This window comes from Eschrichtius robustus, chromosome 1, assembly GCF_028021215.1.
Source record: "Eschrichtius robustus isolate mEscRob2 chromosome 1, mEscRob2.pri, whole genome shotgun sequence".
In the NCBI taxonomy this organism is placed as follows: Eukaryota; Metazoa; Chordata; class Mammalia; order Artiodactyla; family Eschrichtiidae; genus Eschrichtius; species Eschrichtius robustus.
In genome coordinates, this window is record NC_090824.1 from 89,570,739 (window position 1) to 89,596,105 (window position 25,367).

Genomic DNA, 25,367 nt, shown 5'->3' on the forward strand with positions numbered 1-25,367 from the left:
TGGTACCTTAAAAATCAACAGCAACTGAGATTCAATAATGATAATAATAGTCCCAAAGTGGCCACTACTGTAGTAACTTCTGTGAGTTTGTTTCAATAAAATTACTCTTAAATAACTGAACCCACAATTTAAGAGATTAAAAACAAAGTCACAATCATAGTGATTCTGCTTAAGTTATTCTAATAATTAAGTAACTGCAAAGTTACAGCTACTTAATGACTGCTGACCTTAGGAAAATTGTCTTAAGTTTCACCTGCCAATCACTAACAAACTGGCAAACATTTTTTGGTCACATACCAGATTCTCCTTTGTATCGGATGTTCTGATATTCTGCATAGAAGACAGCTTTCTCGAGCATTCCCAGGAAGATGACAGCGCCAATCCAAAACTGAATTCTCAGGAGATCTCTCCAATAGCAAGCAGACCATGCCAGCCACAGAACACCAAATAGGACATATACAATACACATCACCATGAAAAACTGTCATCCAAGTGGGTAAAAGGGAAAAAGAAGGATTAGGGCCAAGAGCCAATTTAGAATCAATACACAGTCTTAACATATTGTAAAAAATATACATACTACACCTTCTATCTTAAAAATTATTTTATTTCTTTGAAGTTCAATACTAAGATGAAAAAACTGTCTCCTCTTGGGCAGAGAGAGACAACCTAAGAGTCTCCCTTAGAGAGTGACCGCTCTTTTGTATTAAAAGAGTTTTTTCGGCTCACAATCTAAAATTATTTAAATGAGAGGAAAAAAGGCACGGCAGGGTTAAGATACAGCTGAAGGCAAGGAAACACAACAGAGCGGGAAAACTATAAAAGCACAAGGAAAAAGAAAAAAAACCCACAAACAAAAGAAATCTGAAAACAGATTAAGGATGTTCTCAGACACACAGACTGAAAAGGAGAAAGTGTCATCATTTACTCATCCTAAGTGGGATCAGAAACTATAGGGTTTTAAGAAGTACCCCATTTTGGATCCTAGAGAGGATGTGAGAGGTGAAATGACCTTTGAGGTACTTTCCAACTCTAAAATTCCACAAGTCACTGACTTCATTTTACACATGAGAAAATGAGGCACAGAGGGTTTCACTGACACTTCCAAGATCACATTCTAGTAGGAAGTAAGTACAGAACTACAAGCAGTATTTTCTGAACTGTTGAGGAACAAGTCTTTAATACTGCCACAAAACATGGACTATCTTTCAAGCTAAACTCATTTAATGTTGAGGTTAAAGAATATAAGTTCACTTACAATCATCAATGGGTATTCTTCAAGCGTGAGGTATTCATAGGGACCTTTCACTTCAACAGTCACTGCCAAAACACAGTCCTCAGAATTAATGTAAAGAATGAAAAAATTAAACAAAAACATTGTCTAATATTTGTTTGATGAAATTAATGAAAACTCCATTGGGTAATTTACTTTTATCCATTTCAATCCTGGTGATTATTACATTTGTAAAGCACTCTGAAATTCATAAAGTGTTCTGATGGTTTGTGCTGTGTCCTGCACAGGCCTCAGCATGACTCTGCTCTAGTCAGTTATCTTAGGTGGAAAAGCCCTTTGTTCCCACACTCACATCCTTTAAAGACTAAGTTGAATGTATCTCCTCCACAAAACCTGGTGAGCTGCCCAAGTGGAACTATTCCCCATCTCCTCTAAATTCCATACATACTTCATGTATGCTTTTCCTTACATCATTAATATGCTTTAAAAAGTAATGGACTTCATTCCTTCATTCTGCCGCCCTCTTTGTTCTTTTCTCTCTCCTTACCTGTATTTTCCTACTGCTTTCCTTCTTCCTTTTTTACCTACTTTAATTTTATGTGACTTTCATACATTAATATATCATTTTCAGAAGGTGCTTAATAATAATGAAGAGTTTAATGAAGCAGAACAAATGACAGTAACAACAAGAATTTGGAAGATTTGCCTTACTGAAGCAAACCTATGCCTACTTTAAAACTGTAATTGATAAAACTACTTGGATAAATTTTAAGTATGATTAATAAATAAACTGATTTATCTGAGAAGTGATATCTATCTCCAGAGAGAGACTATTCAACAAAAATTTCCTACTAATTTTTATCAAGCAAAAAGGACATACCATTATTAAAAGTAAATCAGGTCCAATACTTATATGAAGAAAAGGAGCATCCCATAATAGCAATCACAAAAATTTCATAGCTGAACTGGTTAGTAATATAAACCCTCTTAATTTAATAAAAGAGTAAATAAAATAATTAGTAAATATCTGTCAAATTCTTTGTTGACTCTACAGCAGGGGTCAGCAAAATACAGCACATGGACCAAATCTGGCCATCTATTCCAAAGTTTTATTGGAAAATAGTCACATCCACCTACTTACATACTGTTGATGGCTACATTTACACCACAGTGGCAGAGTTGGGTAGTTGCAGCAGAGAGAACATTTACTATCCGGCACTTTAAGAAAAAGTTGGCTAATCCCTACTCTATGCTAAAATATAACATACATTTACTGAGCACTTACCATGTGACACACACTATGGAAAATACAGGAGATGGAAAGATGTAAAAGATGTTTTCTGCCATCTAGTGGATTACTATCTTCAGGGGAGAGGGAGTTGGAAAGCAACAGAGAACTGTGCCCCTGAGCCAGACCCAGAAGGATGAGTGTGTATTTTCTATGATGACGTAAAAAGCCATCCAGGTAGAGGACATTACATGAACAAGGACTGGTGTGAAAATGCATGATATATTTAAAGAACATGTAGTTTGAGACTCCATATGGTACCATACAGTAGCATTTTGACACAAGGCAGCAAAAGGTAAACTGGGACAATTTGTAGAGTTTTATAAGCCTTGCTGCAGAATTGGACATTTTATAGTAACAGGAAGACATCAAAGGTTTTAATGAAGGTAAGAAAGATGATAAAAGTGTTTTAGAGAGAGAATTTTAGGACTTTCACAAGGTGTAGTTAAGTTTTGAGTATCATCTTTTTAGTTCCAAACAACAGATAGATAAAACAAAAACAAAAACAAAAAAGAGAGGAAACAAAAAGGACATGAGCTCAAAAACAAGATCAACAGCTCCATGTATCAAAATTGAACAAAAACTCAGAACAGTGCATGAGGCTGAATCCATGGTCATGGTGGACTCTGGGCCCCAAAGTATGCTACAGTAGTTGAGCATGCAGCTCCTGTGAAATCACTGAAACTAGTAGGAGTCTAAGATAAAGGGGGACCAGAGCCAGATTTGATGCATGAAGAGCCTGAAGTGGACTGGAGCAAGGTTTCTTCTCCATCTTTTTCAAAGAAAGAAGGTACAAGGTAAATCTTGGCAAATGCTCCTTGAGACTATTACTCATTAGGAAGCCATGCGCCTAGATACAGGAGGATATACATATGTCTTGGGTCTAGAAACTGCCAGGCCACCTCTGGTTTGCCTAGATCTGCTATATTCCATGTTACTATGGAGAATAAGACCCATCTCTGTCTTGGGAATTAAACATTCAATACAAGAATCCATAAAAAACAAAAGTTTAAAATTAAGTCAAATGAAATAAAGAATAAAGACGAAAGTAGAAATTAATGAAATCGACAATGAAATAGGAAAATTAAAACCAGAAGCTGGTTCATTGGGATAAAAATATAGTAAAATAGAATTCTTGAAATATTTTAAAAGTTAAAAAGAGAAGGCACAGAAGCAATATTAAGAATAAAAATAGATATTTTTTTTGTAAAGTAATATCATTACTAACTTTATGCCAGCAAATTTGAAATCTTGAATGAAATGGACAATTTCTCAGTGGGAAAAAAAAGAAAAACCCTGATTCAAGGAAAAATAGAAAAACTAAAACTAAAATACTTATTACTATTAAAGAAAACAAATCGGTTGTTGGGACTCCGCCGGTGGTCCAGTGGTAAAGAATCAGCCTTCCAAAGCAGGGGATGTGGGTTCGATCCCTGGCTGAAGAACTAAGATCCCACATGCTGCGGGGCAACTAAGCCCTCGCGCCACAACTACTGAGCCTGCGTGCCTCAACTGGATAGCCCAAGTGCCACAAACTACAGAGCCCATGTGCTCTGGAGCCTGCGTGCCACAACTAGAGAGAAGTCCATGTGCCACAACGAAAGAGCCTGCGTGCCGCAACGAAGACCTGACACAGCCAAAAATAAAAGAAAGAAAGAAAGAAAGAAAATACATCAGTTGTTTAAAATCCTCATGGCATGGGACTTCCCTGGTGGTCAAGTGGTTAAGACCCCACGCTTCCACTGCAGGGCGATCCCTGGTCGGGGAACTAAGATCCTGCATGCTGCGCAGTGAGCCAAAAAAAAACCCCCAAAAAACAAAAAACCTTCATGAGGGAAAAAAAGAACATCAGGCCAAAACACTATCATAAGTGAGTTCTATCAAACATTCAAGGAATGGATAATTCTATCCTTACAAAAACTGCTCAACAGAATATAAAAACGGGACATTCTCTGATTCATTGTATGAAACTCGCATAACCTGGATGCCAAAACCCATAGAAGATGTACGAGAAATGAAAATCATAGGCCAATCTTACTTTGAACATAAGACAAAAAACTCTAAATAAAATCCTGGAAAATAGAATCTGTGTGTGTGTGTGTGTCTGGAAAATAGAGAGAGAGAGAGAGAGAGAGAGAGAGAGAGAGAGGGAGGGAGGGAGGGAGGGAGGGAGGGAGAGGGAGAGAGAGAGAGAGAGAGAGAGAGAGAGAGAGAGAGTGTGTGTGTGTGTGTGTGTGTCAAGGCCAAATAGTGGCATCTCAGAAATTCAAGAATGGTTTAACATTACAAAACCAGTTAATGCAATGCATCACATTAATAGATTAAATGAAGAAATCTATATGATCAATTTAATCAACACAGTTAAAGCATTCCATAAAACTGAGTATTCATTCTAAATACTAAAAAAAAAAAAAAAAAAAAAGGAAAAAAATTCACTTAGTCAACTAAGAATAGAAAGAAATATCCTGAACCAAATAAAGAATATTTTTAAAAATCTACAGTAGGGCTTCCCTGGTGGTGCAGTGGTTGGGAGTCCACCTGCCAATGCAGGGGACACGGGTTTGAGCCCTGCTCCGGGAGGATCCCACATGCCGAGAAGCAACTAAGCCCATGCGCCACAGCTACTGAGCCTGCACTCTATAGCCCAGGAGCCACAACTACTGAGCCTTTGTGCCGTTACTACTGAAGCCCACGTGCCTAGAGCCCATGTTCCGCAACAGGAGCGGCCACGGCTATGAGAAGCCCATGCACCACAACAAAAGAGTATCCCCCGCTCACCGCAACTAGGGAAAGCCCACGTGCAGCAACAAAGACCCAATGCAGCCAAAAAATAAATAAAATAAAAATCTTAAAAAAAAAAAGGCAGGGCTTCCCTGGTGGCGCAGTGGTTGAGAATCTGCCTGCCAATGCAGGGGACACGGGTTCAAACCCTAGTCTGGGAAGATCCCACATGCCACGGAGCAACCAGGCCCGTGAGCCACAATTACTGAGCCTGCGCATCTGGAGCCTGTGCTCTGCAACAAGAGAGGCCGTGATAGGGAAAGGCCTGCGCACCGCGATGAAGAGTGGCCCCCACTTGCCGCAACTAGAGAAAGCCCTTGCACAGAAACGAAGACCCAACACAGCCAAACATAAATAAATAAATAAATAAAACTAATTAAAAACAATCAAAAATCTACAGTAAACATCATACTTAATGGTGAAATGTGCTAATATTGCCAATAAAGTCAGGAGCAAGAAAGGATGGCCACCATCGTTGTTTCTATTCAACATTCTACTTGAGAAAGCAGGGGAGGGAAGAAAACTGTAAAGGAGAAGGAAGAAACAAAAAAAGAAACCACAGAAAATAAGATCAATTAGTAAGTTATTGTAAAATTCTAGGTAAGAGATAGATGAATCCCTAAACTGGGCAGCGAAAGTAGAAAGGAGAACACTAAGAAAAATTGAGACATTAAAAAATTATCCAAGTCAATCGATTTAAAAATTTCCAAGTTTTGACTTCATAACTAAGTTTTAACAAGTCTACTGAGAACATAATACTAATTGAAAATTTTAAAAGCAGGAGGATCAAATGAAGGAAAATGAAATCTAGTATCTATAATACATAACAAGAAAGCATACGTGAAGTGCCTATCACATACATATTGAATGCAGAAAAATGTTAATTTCTCTCCCTCAATTTTTCTACTTGACAACATTCTTAATTTATTATTCCCTCTTTTTTTTTTTGGCTGCTCTGCACAGCTTGTGGGATCTTAGTTCCCTGACAAGGGATCGAACCTGTGCCCTCTGCAGTGGAAGCATGGAGTCCTAACCACTGGACGGCCACGGAATTCCCCTTATCATTACCTCTTTAAAGCAATTTTACACTACCCACCATGCGACACAGCTGGATAACAGTAATACAAATGATAAAAAGAAACAAAATGTACTTACTGGTAAAAAGATTACTTAGTGAATTTTCTTTTGATGATTCTTTGGAGGGTGAAATGCCAACATGTACAATAAAAATGTATGGTGCATCTTGCCAAGTTTTCAAGGGCTCATGCATTACCTAGAGAAGAAAGAAGACATCAAATCTCCCAATCTTAAGAATTAAGAACACAGGTTGGCGGGAGAGGGGTGAGGAATTGGGAGATGGGGATTGATACATATACACTATTGATACTATGTATAAGACAGATAACTAATGAGAACATACTGTATAGCACAGGGAACTCTATTTAATGCACTGTGGTGACCTAAATGGGAAGGAAATACAAAAAAGAGGGGATATATGTATATGTATAGCTGATTCATTTTGCTGTACAGCAGAAACTAACAAAACATTGTAAAGCAACTATAATCCAATAAAAATTAATTAAAAAAATACAAAGTGGCAAAAAAAAACCCCACAGGTTAATTACACAATATGAATATTTCGTTCCAGAATGTGCCCAGAAACTTCGTTGAGTCCTTCACTTTTACTCATTAAAACAGTTGCCAAAACAAACAGGCCTACAGTGTATACAATAAAGTAGGTTAGATTATAAATTACTAAAAGGCAGGACATCTTATATTTTGTTATACACAAAAATCTCATGTTTAACATTTTTTTTTTTAAACAAGGAAAACCTCAATTTAAATCCCTAAAATGAAACTCTACTTAAGCCACGCTAAGATGCTAGGTTATATTTTACACAGATATCCCAAACAAACTAAAGAAATTTAATTTAAATCACCTGGAAAAAACCACCCATGATGACCTTGGTGAATTATAAACACCGTTCCTGAATCTAATTCCCTTTGTTCAATGCCCTTCCCAAGACCACCACAATTTCTGCTAAGAAGGTCTAACATTTATATCAAAAATTTAATCTTGGCTGGGCTATATGGAAAGCAAGAGTCACTGTCCCCCAAAGTCAAGAAAGTAGTATAAATAGCCTCCATGTTTATGGAACTGGTTACCTGATCCAAAGCCAGTTAGTCTGTGCACAGCCCTAGCAAAAAGCCATCAAAGGGTGTGTTGCCTTAAATGCTAGATGGACTATGGACCTTCACAAAAGCAAGACTAAAACAGAAAGACAAGGGAGATGAACATAGAAAATGTTTGGCTGCTTCTTCCTCATGTCTGAAAGGAGGCACTACTACTTAGACTTGCAATTTATTACTTTCTGGTCTTAAAAGGAACTTTTATCCAGAGACCTCTGGGTAAGCTTCATTGATCTATGAAACCCCTCAAAGTGGATAATAGATTCTGCATTTTCCTAGGGAGCCACAGCTTTTCTCAAATGCTAAAATTATCCTACAACCCAAGAAAATTCTGAACAAGAGTTCAAAAATTATATTCCATGACACAAATTCAAAGTGTCAAAACAAAGCAGATTAAATGATTCTTCAGCTTTACATTTACTAGGTTATCTTAGTAACTTAAGGACATAAATGTCATGTTGAATCATACGTTGATTTACCTCTGCCTGATAGTCTCTTTCTGACAAAATTCAGGGGCACTTTGCGAGAAAACTGTACATATTCAAAGTTACAGGTACATCATGTCCTATTTATCCACTGAACCTCTCCTGAACTTAACTGTTCATTAACCAGTAAAACTTTGGTATAATAAGTTGCTCTGCTATAAATTTTACATATCTTAAAAACTACCTCTTACAAATCTCAAAGGGACTGATTCTCATATTCCAAGATTTGATAAAGTTTGCACTTAACTCTGAAATATAGATATTTTGACCCTGTAAAAATAATATTCATAGGCTAGGCACTCTGTTAAGCATGTAATATTTATTACTTTCTTTAATTCTCACAACAATCCTATCAGATACTATTACTAGCTCCTTCAGTAGGTGAATGGATAAACAAACTGTGGTACATCCAGACAATGAAATATTATTCAGCACTAAAAAGAAATGAACTATCAAGCCACGAGAAGGCATGGAGAAACCTTAAATGCGTATTACTAAGCAAAAGACACCAATATGAAAAGACTATATATGATTCCAACTATATGACATTCTGGAAGATGCAAAACTATAGAGACAGTAAAAAAAAAATCAGTGATTGCCAGGGGCTTGGGGATAGGGAGGGATGAATAACTGGAGCATAGGGGATTTTTAAGGCAATGAAACTCTTCTGTATGATATTATAATGGTGTTTATCTGTCATTTTATACTTCTTAAAACCCAAAGAATGTACAACACAAAGAACTAACCCTAATGTAAACTACAGACTTCGGTTGATAATGATGTGTCGATGATGGCTCATCAATTGTAACAAGTGTACCACACTGGTGCAGGATGCTGATGGTGTGGGAGTGTGAGTGTGCATCTGTGGAGGTGGTATGTGGGAACGCTCTGTGCTTTTTGCTCAATTTTGTTGTGAACCTAAAACCGCTCCAAAAAATAAAACTTATTAATAGAAAAAAAATTATAATGGTAAACATATCACATTATTCCTTAAATCAAACCAGAAAACTCAGTTAATCAAGATATTAAATCTTTTCTTAGGGGAAGGGACAGAGAGAGGCCCTTTCCTCTAAAAAACATGTTTTATCAGAGTTTGAATAAAAGGGGGTAGAGGCACTGAACTTATTAGTATCCTTTAAATAGGATTATAAAGTATTCTCTTAGGCTCAATTTCAGGAAGAATAATCAAAGGACAGATAATTCTTTGACTTCTTTTGACTATAAACAGACTAAATATTTCTAAACATTACTTGTGATATTCAACAGGGTCATCTTTTCAGCCAGCTTTAATCACTGGGAACAGGGCTCAAGCCTTCAGTAGAACTTAAAAGTATGCTATGCACAGAAGACCACTGAATAAAGCACAATTACAAACAGCCAATATGCATGTAAATGGATATTCAGCATCAACAATTATTGTTTAATACAATTTACAAAAATTTAACCTGAAAAACTGCATAAATCTGTTTTAAATTATAATAGCCATTGTTTGTGAGGAACGAGGGAAACGCGATCTTACTTTCTTGGGACCACAAATCACTACAACTTTTCTCCAGAGCACTTTGACAAAACATTACAAAAGAATTTATAAACTGTGCATATACTTGGACCCAACAGTTCCACCTCTAGGAATTTAGGCTAAAGAAAATATTATAAATGTGCACAAAGATACAGTTAGACACTATGAACATGATCCTATCCATAACAGTGAAAATTTGGAAGCAACCCAATGTACATCAACTGGGAGTTAATTATAAAAATCATGGTAAAATAGTAAGCAGCCCAAGAGAGGCCTGAATAGACCCTAACTGCTCACCCCAACTGATCTTAAGGCTCTGTACAAGAAGGAAGTAAAAGTTAAAACAGAGTTTTAAATTGTGAAAGAAGCCAGACACAGGCCACAAATTGTACGATTCCATTTATATGAAGTGAACAGAACAGGCAAATCCACAGAGACAGAAAGAATAGTGTTTGCCTAGAGCTGGGGGAACAGTGGAATGAGGAGTGACGGCTAATGACGGCATGGTTAGTTTCTGGGGTGATGAAGATGTTCTGGAATTAGACAGTGATTGGTGGTCGCACAACTAAAAACCTCTTAATTGTACATTTTAAAAGGGTAAATTTTGAGATATACTCTTCCAATTATATTCTATCACAAGATTTTACGTGGAGTTTAAGGTTCTTCCTCAAAAGTTTCTTACTATTTACAAATAATATTTATAGGGTGATAATTACAAAACAATACAGACTGATTGTAGGAAACATGAAAAAGAGAAAACATAAAAAAGAAAATAAAAATCACTCACAATATCATCCAGATATAACCGTTATTAACATTTTGGTGTATAACTTCCATTCTTAAGTTTCTTTTTAAATGTAAGCATAAGATAAGAATTTAAAATAAACAAACATAAGAACACTAAAATGTGTTCAATGCCCTAAATTCCCTATCACACTTACAGTTTTGTCTCCAGTAAAGGTAAGATTTGTTCCATTCTCCTTGGCCTTCAAACAAACACACACACAAAAAAGAAAATTAATTCAGAATTTCTACTTTACTCTCAGAAATATATAAAAAGGAAAACAATTACCTCCTGTTTTTCTCCTAAAAGAGGCAATCGATGCACGAAATCCCCAGAAAAACTCTATGAAAGAAATAGAAAACTAAAATTAAAGATGTATAACAGCAAAAGAAAAGCATAGCTCAAAATCCACAGAAACAGGGCTTCCCTGGTGGTGCAGTGGTTGAGAATCTGCCTAATGCAGGGGACACGGGTTCGAGCCCTGGTCTGGGAAGATCCCACATGCTGCGGAGCAACTAGGCCCGTGAGCCACAGCTGCTGAGCCTGCGCGTCTGGAGCTTGTGCTCCGCAACAAGAGAGGCCGCGATAATGAAAGGCCCGCACACCACGATGAAGAGTGGCCCCCGCTTGCCGCAACTAGAGAAAGCCCTCGCACGAAACGAAGACTTAACACAGCCAAAAATAAATAAAATAAATAAATAAATAAAGTAGCTATTAATTAAAAAAAAAAAATCTACAGAAACAGTTAAAGCAAAACATATTATAAAAGTAAACATAATAATATGTCATTAACAGACAAAATACTTCCAATTAACCACAAACAAGTGAATAAAACCTTGCTAGAAACTAAAAAATAGTATCAAACCAAACTGGCCGCTCAATTTTTCTATAAGATTATAGATGTTGTCATTCTTGACAAAACCTTAGACAGAAAACATACAAGTAGGATAAATGGATGTCACAGTTCCCTGAATTTCTACAGATGAGGAAAATGTGGCTCAAAGCTATAAAGCTTTAGATACAGAAATGGGATCTGAACCTAAGATTCCTAACTCTGAGGTCCACTGCTCCTTCCATCACAACACATGCCACACCTGTAAAAAAAACCTCCACTAATTACCTTTCTTACCAGTTATCAGCAAAGGAGGCATTATCCTTCCTGAGTAATTAGGGCATGTATTTCAACTGTACATTAGACTGGAAGAGGAAACCTTATGAAGAGGGGTTTATGCCAAAACCCTGGAAAGCTTATAGCAGATCTAAAAGTAGTGAACCTTGGGCAACAATATACAACAGGTAACTTTCCACAATCAAATCCAAGAAAGGCCAACCAATCCTCCTAGCCTGGGGCATAAATTTGGAAAACCAACAGAAAACCCCCTACTCAACATCACATTGTGCCTAGCTTTCTTTTTCTACCATACTTCCACTATTTTAAAGCTATTTTCTTTTTATCCAAGGTCATAAAATCTACGGTATGACAAGAACACAACCCTTGTAGTTCAATTATCAATGACTTCATTTGCTCATCAATTAATAATTATTAAGTAAAGGACTTCTTATCAATAAACTTTACTTGTAGTAAGTAGACAGAAAACCTAACTTTCCATGAACTTGCCTCTTCAAGGAAAGGTGCTAAATAATCTGAAGCAGTATTTAAATGCAGTAAAGACAATGCAAAAGCTATAGCTAAAATAACTATTTTCAACACCTATAAAATACATAATTTTTCTATCAAAAAACTGGGGTCAGATTCTACTTCTAAGAAAAGAGAATTTTATAATATAAACCCCAATTATATGATTACACACATATAAGCATTAAAATACACAATACTGGGAATTCCTTGGCAGTCCAGTAGTTAGGACTTGGTGCTTTCACCACCGTGGCCCAGGTTCAATCCCTGGTCAAGGAACTAAGATCCCGCAAGCTGCAGAGCACGGCCAAAAAATAATAATAATAATACAAAATAAAATAAAATAAACAATATTATTCACTTCTTCCCCTTTATTCGAAAAAAGTTGTAAAGTTCAACCCTTTGATTTCAAGTCTATAGTAGGAAAATCTAAAAGTGTTGATTCTGGGATATATCAATTAGATGAGATGACAAGAGGATTAAAAAATGAGGGTTTCAAAAGTCCATCGATGGATGAATGGATAAAGAAAATGTGGTATATACGTACAATGAAATATTATTCAGCCTTAAAAAAGAAATGAAATTCTGATGCATGCTATATGGATGAACCCTGAAAACATTTTATTATGTTAAAGAAGACAAAAAAATATTGTACGATTTTACTTCTTTGAGATATCAAGAACACTCAGATTCACGGAGAAAGAAAGTAGAATAGTTGTTACCAGGGAAGTGGGAGTGGAAGTGGGGGTGGGTGTTTTTATTATTTAATCGTTATGAAGTAACCACTGCAGATGATGAAAAAGTTCTGGAGATGGCTAGTGCTGATAGTTGCACAACAAGGTGAATGTACTTAATGTAACCGAACGGCACACTTCAAAATGGTTAAAATGGTAAATTCTACGTTATATATATTTTACTATAATAAAAAAACCGGGGCTTTGTTTTTTACACACAAGGGAAAGCACAACCTCTCTTTGAGATGAATATTTAAGTGGCTGACTATGTACCTATCAGAACATGATTCTAACTTGCTTCTGTCAGAAGGAATTGAGGAGTGAGAAATGCATATCACCAAAAATACAGCCATCATATTATTCACCTCTTCTATTTCCCTCCAACTACTATCAAATATTACCTGTGTTTTAAAGAGTTCACTGCAGTTTTGGAACAATTTTGATGATGTTTGATATTTCCCAGACAAGCCTTTTTTTTCCTTAAGGTTTTCCAAGTATGTCTCCACTTCTTCTGCCTGGAAAAACAGAGAAAATACAAAGTATTTAACTTATGTAAGATATTTAAAAGAAAACAAATAGATTGCCTTTGGTACAAATATAGTTTTGGATTTGCTATTTTTAAAATTAACAACATCTTGGGCTTCCCTGGTGGCGCAGTGGTTAAGAATCCTCCTGCCAATGCAGGGGATGCGGGTTCGAGCCCTGGTCCGGGAAGATCCCACATGCCACAGAGCAACTAAGCCCGTGCACCACAACTACTGAGCTTGTGCTCCAGAGCCTGCAAGCCACAACTACTGAGCCCACGTGCCACAACTACTGAAGCCCTAGAGCCCATGCTCTGCAACAAGAGAAGCCATCGCAATGAGAAGCCTGCGCACGGCAACAAAGAGTAGCCCCCGCACGCCGCACTAGAAAAAGCCCGCGCGCAGCAGCGAAGATCCAATGCAGCCAAAAATAAATAAATAAAAATAAATAACTTTACTAAATAAATAAATAAAATTAACAACATCAGATAAAGACTATATATTAGTATTCAAGAATCTAACAGTATTGGACTCTAAAGTGCAGAATTCTAGTCTACGACTCATGAAGGATAGTCCTCTTAAAAATTCTAGGAAGACTGGGAAACTGTCAGAGTCCACAGGGTTTTGTTATAAGAAAATATATTTGCAAGAGTTCCTTGACTAAATTAACACCACCACCAACAACAACAAAAAACTTGTGCTTCTAAGCTAGATAAGCTAGAGCACAAAACTGTTGCAGCCATTCACAGCCCACTATTAATACTGTGAAAAAAAAAATCATTTCTATGGTTTCATCAGTTCTGTGATTTTTCTCCCATACCAATATCCCTAATCTCACCCTCTTTTTTTCGAAGCTCCAATTTCACACCTCCAACTATTTGCTTGTCATTTCCGTAACTCTGTCCTGTGGCAATTCAAAATAATTTTTACATTCTTAAGTTGTCCTGCCCATGAAGACTGAATCTGATAAGCTTGACCAGTTTTTATCACAAGTTTCAAGCATATGTAAATTTAGCTAGTGATCGATAAGGAGAAAAGGTCAATGATATTTCAAACCATATTCTGGAAATATTTCTCTCTAAATTCTTCAGTCCTCCTCATCACATCAATCTTACCCAATGTTATATAACAAAAGCAAAATACAATCAGCAACACTACAAAAAAGATAATGTAAAACCGTAATACTGGGCAGAAATTTAAAATGCTTAAGGTTTAAAAAAACCAACTGGATGGTGGACATTTTTTAAAGACTAGTCCTATTATTTTTTTAAAAGAAACCTCAAGAATAGTAGGGGAAATGTAAAAAAGAAAAGAAATGATGCAAACAGTGGGATGAAAACAGAATGGAAAAGGCCTGAAAAATCCATCTAGGAGCTATATATCTTCAATGCTCATATACAGTGTACTGTAATGATTCTGAAAGTGTGGCCCATGGATGCTTTCATGAGGTTTAAGAGGTCACAACTATTTTCATCTTCATCATCATCATCATCTATCTGCCTTGTACTGACAGTGCAAAAGTAATGATGCGAAAAATGGCAGCCCCCTATCACTGGTACCTAGCTGTACTAGTAGTCATTGTACTCTCACAGTCACAAACTTGCAGTTAAAAAAAAAAAGGCCAGTTTTATGTAAGAACGCCCATGATGAAACAGTAAAAATTATTAATGCCATTAAATCTGGACCTTTGAGCACATGCCTTTTAAAATATTCTATCAGACAAAAAAAGAAGTATGCAAAATACTATAAATGACTGTCTTAAGACAAAGCACTTTTCAACTATTTTAACTTGTAAGCTAAACTATCCACCGTTTTCATTTACTTGAAAGAATGACCAACAAACTACAGATATTCAGACTTGGGTATTTGGGAGATATTTTCCTGAAAATGGGCAAAGGGAGGCTGTCACGTCAAGGAAGGCAACTGACAGCATTCATTGTCAATAATAAAATTTAAGGGACTTCCCCGGTGGTTCAGTGGTAAAGAATCCACCTTCCAATGCAGGGGACTTGGGTTCGATCCCTGGTTGGGGAACTAAGATCCCACATGCTGCTGGGCAACTGAGCCCACATGCCACAGCTAGAGAGCCCGCGCGTCGCAAACTACAGAGCCCACGTGCTCTGGAACCTGCGTGCCAAAACTACAGAGCCCAGGCGCCCTGGAGCCCGCCTGCCACAACTAGAGAAGAGAAAACCTGCACACCACAACTAGAGAGAAGGCCGCGCACTGCAACTAGAGAGAAGTCCTCGCACCGCAATGAAAGATCCTGCATGCCACAATGAAAATCCCGCATACTGCAACTAAGACCTGATGCAGCCAAAAATAAATAAATAAATAAATAATAAAGTCTTCTTGGACCTTGAAAAAAATTTTATTAAAAAATAAGTAAATAAATAAAATTTGAGCTTTCAAGGAAAAACTGGAATTTTGGAAAACTTGCATGTTCCCTACCATGATTTATAGTTTCCAATACTTACAGAGTATCTGATGAGATTGAAAGGTCATATTAACAAATGTAATTTTGAATTAATCGTAAAATGAATTAATATTTGGAAGGTTTATATAATTCAGCCAACCAATATTTTCTAAGTGACCATGAAAGATGCTGCCAAATCAGACATGGGCAAAAGACCATTCAAAGTGCAAGACACACCAATTTATTTTAATATAACAGAGCACAGAAAAAGTTCACTGATATGGTTTCAGATTCCACACTGCAACTAACCTTTAAGAAACTCCACTTATGGCGTTTGGGTATAGAATCAAAGAACAATATCCACAATTACCTGAAAACACTATTAAAATACCATTCCCTTTTCCAACTACATATCTGTGTGAGGCCACATTTTGTGCATACACTTCAACCAAAATAACACATCACAATAGGCTGAGTGAAGGAAGTATAAGAATCCAGCTATCTTCTATTACACTAGATATTAAACAAATAGATTTGCAAAACTACAAAATAACACCACTCTTCCCAGTTTCTTTGAAAAATCGTTATTTTTCACAAATTAATAAATATTTCTGTATTTTTCTGTTTTAATTTCTAATACAGTAACCCACATGAATAAAGGCTTTTTTGGGGTCTGTAGTAAGTAAACACAGTCCTGAGACCAATAAGTTTGAGAACTGATAGTACAAATTTGTCTGCAAATTGGGAAGCATGATTCTAGTTCCAGCTCTTCTCCATAGCTACATGACACTCTTTCCTCTATCAGGTTGGGACCCGATGATATCTAAACTCTAAGAAAAGTCTGTAATTTTATGTTCCATACCTTGAAGTTGTAGATTTCATTGTAACAGTCAGCACTTTTCAGATACCAGGTTATATTCAAAGATACATCACAAGGTTCTCCATCAACTATAAAAGAAGAAATCTTTGTGAATAAAAGATAATTCCCGAACAAAGCATTTTTCCTAAACTATTACCCCACATCCCATTTCCTGCTAAACTAAGATACTCAAAGACCATTCTTTCTCCAAACAGAAGGTAATGAAGTAATAAATTTTACAAAAACTGGATATTCTTCAGTTAAAAGTAAGAATTGTTGCTCACAGAAATAAAAAGCAGTTAAGGATTTTTAACCTTTGAAACCGTGTATCTATTTTTATGCCTTAAAACCTTCATTTCTGGTTCTCTCTTGGGAAAAAATCTGGAAGTGATAAAGCAGCCTTAAGTTAAAATCAGTCTTCTATTATCATTTAAATATTTACTGAGCAAAGCACTTAAGTATACAAAGATACATGGCACTGTGTTAGGCCAAACAGGGGAACAGAAGGGAACAAATTATTGAAGACTCTTAAGAAAAGTCTTAAAAAAGATTCTAGTTGAAGAGTCAAGGAATAACAACATTAGGAATGTCACAAGGCAACAAAAATAGTTCCACTGAGGGAAAACCTCATGGCTTAAACCTTGAGAGATATCAAAATTGGATAGAAAAGAACTATCAATAAAAAGCAAACGTGGCTGGGGAAGGCAGGAATAGAAAAAACAAAGATAAAAAGAGTATTAGATTCTTTTTAAAACTCACCTTAAGAGAAGCCTCAAGGAACCTCATGAAATCATAGAAGCCTCACATAACTCATTCAACATATTTTGGAGCACAATATTCTAGTGAACCAAAGCATTAGTCTGAAGACTTGGGGGTGTAAACCTGACTATATGACTGTTAACTGTCTCACCTGGGGAAGTCAGTATTTCCTTTTATCTTTGATTCCAGCTGAGGAAGGGAAAATACACTAGAAATACATACTTTGTGCAAATGTGACAAAGATAAACACAACTGCATCTAAAAACCTACTTTTGGCTCTTAACAAAAGAAGCACACCTAAAATTACAAACTTTCCCTTTTCTTTGGTTTAAGTGGTTTTCTCAGACTAATTTTTAAGCGGCACACTTTTATAAAGCTCAACTTTTATAAGGCTTTTATAAGGCTAAAATACACAAAAATCTGATGTGCTGGATAGAATGTATGGAAATGCTGAAAAGGATACTGCAATCTTGTTATGAACTACTCAGAAGAACCAAACAGAAAAGGAATTAATTAAATAAAAGCCCCAACAGGAGATTTGCAGGGAAATATGCCTGCAAAAATACTACTATTTATGTTAAAAGACATAGAATTTTTTTTTTATGGCCACGCCGCGAGGCTTGCGGGATCTTAGTCCCCGGACCAGGGACTGAACCCTGGCCCTCTGCAGTGAAAGCTCGGAGTCCTAACCACTGTACCATCAGGGAATTCCCAAAACACACAGAACTTTAAATGAATGGCTTTAAGAGACAATGAAAATGGTCCTGCCACATTCCCCACCCTCCCTTGGCTGGCAGGTCTAGTCCCTAAGAATCTTAGATGAGCCAGGTGCAGGTGTAAGGGAGAAGTGGCTATCTCTAGAAGGGACTAGAGTTCCAGGCTTTGAGCAAATCTCACTTCTTTCTCCAAAACAGACATTTTTAATGTAGGTGAAAAATTGTAATTTTAGTCTTAAAAGAAAAGAAAAGAAAATGGCCCTGCCAATTTCATGGAAATCTACTGTATACCATACCCACAAAAGCATAAAATCAGAGACAAGGTAAGTATGAGAAAACACAGAAGTAACAAAGTGAAAGACAATGCAAATTTTAAGAAGCTTCAAACCCTCCAGCAACAATGAAACACAGACACTTCAAAATATGCAGCTTGAACAAAAACCACTAGAAAAACCATTAGAACAAAATACAGGTAAGAAGAAACTGTACATAATAAAAGGACAGAATAGCATACAGGCTGTCAGGCTATTTCAAAAGACAAAATACTGCTATCCCTAAAAGCTCTTCTTTTCTAGAAAGCCAACCTCACAAGAAATACCAGCGTGTCAGAGTAGATTTGATTTAAATCAAACTTAATTATTAGCCAAGAGATCATATTTTCATGGACACAGTATATTCTTCATAGAAATTCTACCTAACCCCTCCATCCCACCAGGCTATAATCTAAATAAGAGAAAGGGTCTTTTCTATCACTTCCTTGCTCTCTAAAACAGTGTCTGGCACATAGTAGGTGTTCAGTAACTACCTACTAAGTGATTAAAAGAATAAAATCATCCAACTATGACATACTTTGCATTTTCATAGAGAGAAATATGCATAGGAGCACACATGGATGATCTGGATTTTTATTCCTGATCTTGAAATGGAGCTGCCCATGATCATTCATTCTCTAAAAATAAAGCCAGTTTCAGAAATAAAAGGAAGCTTTTCTTTAATGCACAATGGGGTATTCTGGATTCAGATACAGTGGTTTTCCCACTGGACAGACTGGTTTTGTTCTACATATCCCTATTTCCTGGTAATTATCTTTGAGCTTCCTCTTCCAAAGATCCAAGTGGTAAAATACTCCTTCAGCAAACAAAAGCTTTACTGAACATATTTGTTCAGAGCCAATGGTCTGACAAACCTAGGTCATGTGTCCAGTAAACATCTAACAAGCACACAAAAACAAAATTGGCAGTTATCTCTATGACTCAGAACAGATTAAAACCCATGGAGGCGATCAACCAAAACAATGTGTCTAACTATATATTGTTAACACCAGAAAAACAAGAGAAGAAAATAATGTTCATAAAAGTTAAGTATTCTAAAGATTATTCTGTGAAAGTACCTTAGTTACACTACGTAGGTTTATACCTAGATAGTGCTGGACTATTAAATTTCAGAACTTATGCTGAGAGTAAATCATCAGAGGTAGAAAATAGGTAATTTGAAAGTTTAAAGATCACTCAAAAACTCGAATAAAAACTTCATGAAATGCAAAAACTCACATTTCAGGAAGATAGTGGTATTTTTGAAGAGGATCTTTCCAAAACTAAAATAATTTTTCCCCTGCAAAGATAAAGGAGAGATAATTAGCATCAGATCACTTTAATTCCCAAAGCAGAATATAACTGATATAAAAGCTAAAATTTATAAAATGTTGACGTTAGTTTTCTTAACACACTCACACAAAGAGGCATCAATATCCTTCCTTTTAGTAAAATTCAACCATATCCAAACTGCAGGATTTTGAAGCTTGGTGCAGAGACAAGTTTTTTCTTTTCTCCACAGGCCATGAAGCAAGGACTCTAGAAGGAAGGCTGCTAGAAATCCTAACCTAACTTAAATCTTTCTAGAAGGTACTCCTTAATCAGTTCATTTCCTTTACTCACTAATCACCGTCCAGAATAACCAATCATTTCTTCAAATAAACTATTCTATGAGCAGACAGCCATATTTAACTATTAACCATTTTACAGGTAACAAATAAATACCTAAAACTGAGAATCTGAAGATCGTCACCAAATGAACAAAAGCTGTAATTCTTGCCATATCAAAAGCTCAAATAAGATTTGGGCATTACAACCAGTGAGCAGAGCAGAACAAAAAGGCCACCGTGGTTTTAATAAGACTAATGCTTTTCGGCATTTCCAGCCAGCATCTGATTTGTCGGCTCACAGGACTATAGCTCTTATTACTCAAACGAGGTTTCAAAAAGGTGGTAAAGGGAAGAAAGGGTCAACCAATCCAGTTAATTGTCCTTAAGAAAATCTAACTTATCGTAAGAAACTTTAGAATACTGTTTCTTCCGTTTTAAACATTCTCACGTTAGGATACATCGTTTTAAATGCCTAGGCTTCCTAATTACACGGCAGGGCTTAGAATAACCATTTCAAAGTCCAAACGAAATCAACCAACTTCGTAAGTAGAATTATCCAGTAACAAAAAAGTGCAGAGAAAAAATAAAAAAAGAAAGAAAGAAAGATGTCTATTTACATATTCCTCTCATCCAACCCGGGGTAACAAGATTCTGTGAAACTTCTGCTGAAAGAGAAACCACTCTCCACCTCTACATCAAGTTTACACGTTTCCAGTCAGGCAATGAAAGTTCTCCGCCTTTGCTGATAAGAAACCGCTCCACCGCCACTCTCCGCTCCTGAATTGACCCTGACATTCCTGCTAATCTACCCAAAGAAGTGTACGGCTTCCCGCTAAAGGGAGGTGAGTCCCGGTTAAGCAGCTACACAGACACTCCCGGCAATCCCACCCCTCTGGAACCGGACTTTAGTGGAACCTTCATGGACCCCTTGGGCTGCCGTAGCCCCACCCCTTGCTCCTCCGGGCTCAGTTGCTCCTGAAGTGACCACTCACCGACGGTATCGGAATGTGCCACTTGGATCGGTCGGCAGCAGCGACGGGTGCCGGTCCTACACTGAAAAGCGACAATGGGGACGTCTGAGCCCCCAGGAGAAGAAGAATGACAGGCAGCACCTGAAGCCACGCAGCCGCCGCCATCTTCACAGCCGTGGAGTGCCTACCGAAAGCATTTCACCTTCTTCCGGTTCGTCCCGCCCTCTTCCGGCTCCGCTCTGGGGGCGGGATAATCCGGGTCCTCAAAATCTCTGGTGGCTTGTTTGTTTAGCGACTGATCGGCCCCGCCCTCAGGCAGTCGGCTGGCTTGGTGTGAGGCTTTGGACGTACTGCGCAGGCGTCTTCCTGCCGTAACCTTGGAGTGTTAGGATGATCGGCAAAAGATACCAGCCGAGTCCGTTGGCTCTTCTCTCTCCCAGCCCTTAAAGGGTTTGGGGACCAGGGAAGAACCCCATGTGGCGTTTGGCTCTCTCCTCCTCCCGTTCGCCCCAGTCCCTCATCCTGAGTCAGACGCTGGGGCCAAAAGTCTGGGAAAGCCGTAAGTCTGGCTGCCTATTTAGCGTGTAGTAGTGAGTACTCGGTTTCCGGAGGTATTTAAGCAAAGACTGGAGTTTGGCGGTGGTGGAGTATAAGCCTTCCTAAACTGGATAATGCAGTAGACAAGCCCTTTTAAAAAGACCCTTGTAGCCGTGAAGAGTATGATGTAGAGTTTGGTCGGAGAACATCAACCTCCAGCAACAACCCCGCCGTCACTTCCTACTCAAAACTAAAATACAGGAGAGAGTGGGTCAGTTTTCAGTATCTGTGGCGTGACAGTCACTGAGGTAGATCTGCAGAAGCTTCGCCCTAATCACGCAGGCCTTGTCGGTACTTCCTGGTTCTCATGCTCTTGGTCTGCATCCTCTAGGGCTCTTTGACTACACGCCTCCTCGGATGCAAAAACCTTTTCAGTTTCTAAAGAAGGCAGTTCCTCATCAGCTACTCAGAACCAAGAAAAATTTGCCAAATCTCTGTAGAAACGCTAATTTAGGCCTGGAAATCCCGGGAGCAAGTGTCAATTTGTCACTCCTTAAGGACATGAAAGTCCCAGAAACTTGATGGTGGTGAAGTGCTGGCGGTTATTTAGAAAGACTGACAATCTAAAAGATTGCCTGGGGCCTTGGCCTGAGATCTGGGAGCCTGTGAAGTGACTGGGAAGTCATGGACGCAGCTGAGAAAGAGGAAATCAGGTAAAGGCCCAGTGGTCCAGTAGGGGCTGACTCCAGGGCCCACGGAAGCAGGGGATAGATAGTATCTGAAAACAACATTCTGGCTTTGAAGACTTTATGTTTTTATAGATTTTATTTATTTATTTATTTTTGGCTGCGTTGGGTCTTCATTGCTGCGTGCGGCTTTTCTCTAGTTGCGGCGAGCGGGCATCTCATTGCGGTGGCTTCTCTTGTTGTGGAGCACGGCCCTAGCTGTGTGGGCTTCAGTAGTTGTGGCGTATGGGCTCAGTAGTTGTGGCTCGTGGGCTCTAGAGCACAGGCTCAATAGTTGTGGTGCACGAGCTTAGTTGCTCCACGGCATGTGGGATCTTCCCCAGACTAGGGCTCAAACCCGTGTCGCCTGCATTGGCAGATGGATTCTTAACCACTACACCACCAGGGAAGCCCTGTGATCAGAACTCTTAACACATGAATTTCAAACATGTTGCTTTCCAGGTTCAGCTAAGTACATCTCTTCCTATATCATTCCAGAGATTATTCTTCAAAACTGGAAAGATCTTTGACATAAACCACAGCAGGATCTTTTTTGACCTACCTCCTAGAGTAACAGAAATAAAAAGAAAAATAAACAAATAGGACTTAATTAAACTTAAAAGCTTTTGCACAGCAAGGGAAACCATAAACAAGACAAAAAGATAACCCTCAGAATGGCAGAAAATATTTGTAAATGAAACAACAGACAAAGGATTAATCTGCAAAATGTACAAACAGCTCATGGAGCTCAATATCAAAAAAACAATCCAGGGGCTTCCCTGGTGGCGCAGTGGTTGAGAGTCTGCCTGCCAATGGAGGGGACATGGGTTCGAGCCCTGGTCTGGGAGGATCCCACATGCCGCGGAGCAACTAGGCCCGTGAGCCACAACTACTGAGCTTGTGCGTCTGGAGCCTGTGCCCCGCAACAAGAGAGGCCGCGACAGTGAAAGACCCATGCACCGCGATGAGGAGTGGCCCCCGCTTGCCGCAACTAGAGAAAGCCCCCGCACAGAAATGAAGACCCAACACAGCCAAAAAAAAAGAAAAAAAAATCCAGTTAAAAAATGGGCAGAAGACCTAAATAGACATTTCACCAAGCACGACATACAGATGGCCAAGAGGCACATGAAAAGATGCCCAACATCACTAATTATTAGAGAAATGCAAATCAAAACTACAATGAGGTATCACCTCACGCTGGTCAGAATGGCCATTATCAAAAAATCTAGAAACAATAAATCCTGGAAAGGGTGTGGTGAAAAGGGAACCCTCCTGCACTGTTGGTGGGAATGTACATTGATACAACCACTATGCAAAACAGTATGGAGGTTCCTTAAAAAACTAAAAATAGAACTACCATATGACCCAGCAATCCCACTACTGGGCATATACTCTGAGAAAACCATAATTCAAAAAGATACATGTACCACAATGTTCATTGCAGCACTATTTACAATAGCCAGGACATGGAACCAACCTAAATGTCCATCGTCAGATGAATGGATAAAGATGTGGGACATATATACAGTGGAATATTACTCAGCCATAAAAAGAAACAAAATTGAGTTATTTGTAGTGAGGTGGATGGACCTAGAGTCTGCCATACAGAGTGAAGTAAGTCAGAAAGAGAAAAACAAATACCGTATGCTAACACGTATATATGGAATCTAAAAAAAAAAAAAAAATGGTACTGATGAACCTAGTTGCAGGGCAGGAATAAAGAGGTAGACATAGAACATGGACTTGAGGACATGGGGTGGGAGGGCAAAGCTGGGGCAAAGTGAGAGTAGCAACATATATACACTATTGAATGTAAAATAGTTGGCTGGTGGGAAGCAGCAGCATAGCACAGGGAGATTAGCTCAGTGCTTTGCGATGTCCTAGAGGGGTGAGATAGGGAGGAGGGGAGGGAAGCTCAAGAAGGAGGGGATATGGGGACATGTATATGCGTATGGCTGATTAGCTTTGTTGTGCAAAAGAAACTAACACAGTATTGTGAAGCAATTATACTCCAAAAAAGATCTATTAAAAAAAAAAACTGGAGACTACAAATTTCTCTAATTTTTGCACTCTTTTTAAAAAAATTTTTTTTTAAATTTATTTTAAATTTTTGGCTGTGTTGGGGTCTTCATTGCTGCACATAGGCTTTCTCTAGTTGAGGTGAACGGGGGCTACTTTTCGTTGTGGTGCGCGGGCTTCTCATTGCAGTGGCTTCTCTTGTTGCGGAGCATGGGCTCTAGGCATGCGGGCTTCAGTAGTTGCAGCACTAGGGCTCAGTAGTTACGGCATGCTGGCCCTAGAGCACGCAAGCTTCAGTAGTTGCGGCATGCGGGCTCTAGAGCACAGGCTCAGTAGTTGTGGTGCACAGGCTTTGTTGTTCTGTGGCATGTGGGATCTTCCTGGACCAGGGCTTGAACCCATTTCCCCTGCATTGGCAGGTGGATTCTTAACCACTGTACCACCAGGGAAGTCCATAATCTTTGCACACTTAATTAAAAGAAACGGTGACAAAGACTGAGTCAATGAAGGATTTGATTACTTCCATGATAAACCATGGCCCAGTGTATTTGGGCTTGTTTTCAGAATATTTTGCAGTTGATGTTCAGTCATAGCTTCCTATATAATCATGGACATGCTGACTATAGATATATTCATCATGTCTCTACATGAAAGTCAGTGTGGTTTTTTTCTTCCTTATAGCCTATAGATGTTTTAATCAGTATATGTTAATTACATATACTGAAGTAGCAATGTACATACATCTTGATCATGTTCTCTTCCAGAAACAGCTTTTTTTGGAAACTTGGTTTTAAAAAACATTGGCCCCTACAGAAGACCTAAATAGACATTTCTCCAAAGAAGATATACAGATTGCCAACAAACACATGAAAGAATGCTCAACATCATTAATCATTAGAGAAATGCAAATCAAAACTACAATGAGATATCATCTCACACCGGTCAGAATGGCCATCATCAAAAAATCTACAAACAACAAATGCTGGAGAGGGTGTGGAGAAAAGGGAACCCTCTTGCAGTGTTGGTGGGAATGTAAATTGATACAGCCACTATGGAGAACAGTATGGAGGTTCCTTAAAAAACTAAAAATAGAACAACCATACGACCCAGCAATCCCACTACTGGGCATATACCCTGAGAAAACCATAATTCAAAAAGAGTCATGTACCAAAATGTTCATTGCAGCTCTATTTACAATATCCGGGACATGGAAGCAACCTAAGTGTCCATCAACAGATGAATGGATAAAGAAAATGTGGCACATATATA

General features: G+C 38.2%; 2 protein-coding genes across 7 annotated transcripts in view; one reads left to right on the forward strand and one right to left on the reverse strand.

Moving 5' to 3' along the window:
* The window catches only part of TMEM87A (transmembrane protein 87A), a 43,455-nt gene extending 22,414 nt beyond the window's left edge, over nt 1-21,041 (reverse strand). For 2 of the 4 annotated variants that reach the window (XM_068550032.1, XM_068550024.1), the window contains exons 1-9: nt 20,839-21,041; nt 19,476-19,536; nt 16,454-16,539; nt 13,053-13,166; nt 10,570-10,623; nt 10,439-10,483; nt 6,459-6,576; nt 1,259-1,320; nt 298-481 (exon numbers count right to left, since the gene is read on the reverse strand). In XM_068550032.1, coding sequence (XP_068406133.1) covers nt 298-481; nt 1,259-1,320; nt 6,459-6,576; nt 10,439-10,483; nt 10,570-10,623; nt 13,053-13,166; nt 16,454-16,539; nt 19,476-19,536; nt 20,839-20,982 — 868 coding nt within the window. In that variant the 5' untranslated portion in view covers nt 20,983-21,041. Of the gene's footprint in view, nt 1-297; nt 482-1,258; nt 1,321-3,763; nt 4,150-6,458; nt 6,577-10,438; nt 10,484-10,569; nt 10,624-13,052; nt 13,167-16,453; nt 16,540-19,475; nt 19,537-20,838 lie in introns of those variants that run through there. The other 2 variants (XM_068550047.1, XM_068550040.1) reach the window with 2 other exon arrangements.
* Nucleotides 21,042-21,156: 115 nt separating this feature from the next.
* GANC (glucosidase alpha, neutral C) overlaps nt 21,157-25,367 on the forward strand; it is a 73,708-nt gene continuing 69,497 nt past the window's right edge. For 2 of the 3 annotated variants that reach the window (XM_068549957.1, XM_068549963.1), the window contains exon 1: nt 21,157-22,067. In XM_068549957.1, coding sequence (XP_068406058.1) covers nt 22,039-22,067 — 29 coding nt within the window. In that variant the 5' untranslated portion in view covers nt 21,157-22,038. The remainder of the gene's footprint in view (nt 22,068-25,367) is intronic. The other variant, XM_068549951.1, reaches the window with a different exon arrangement.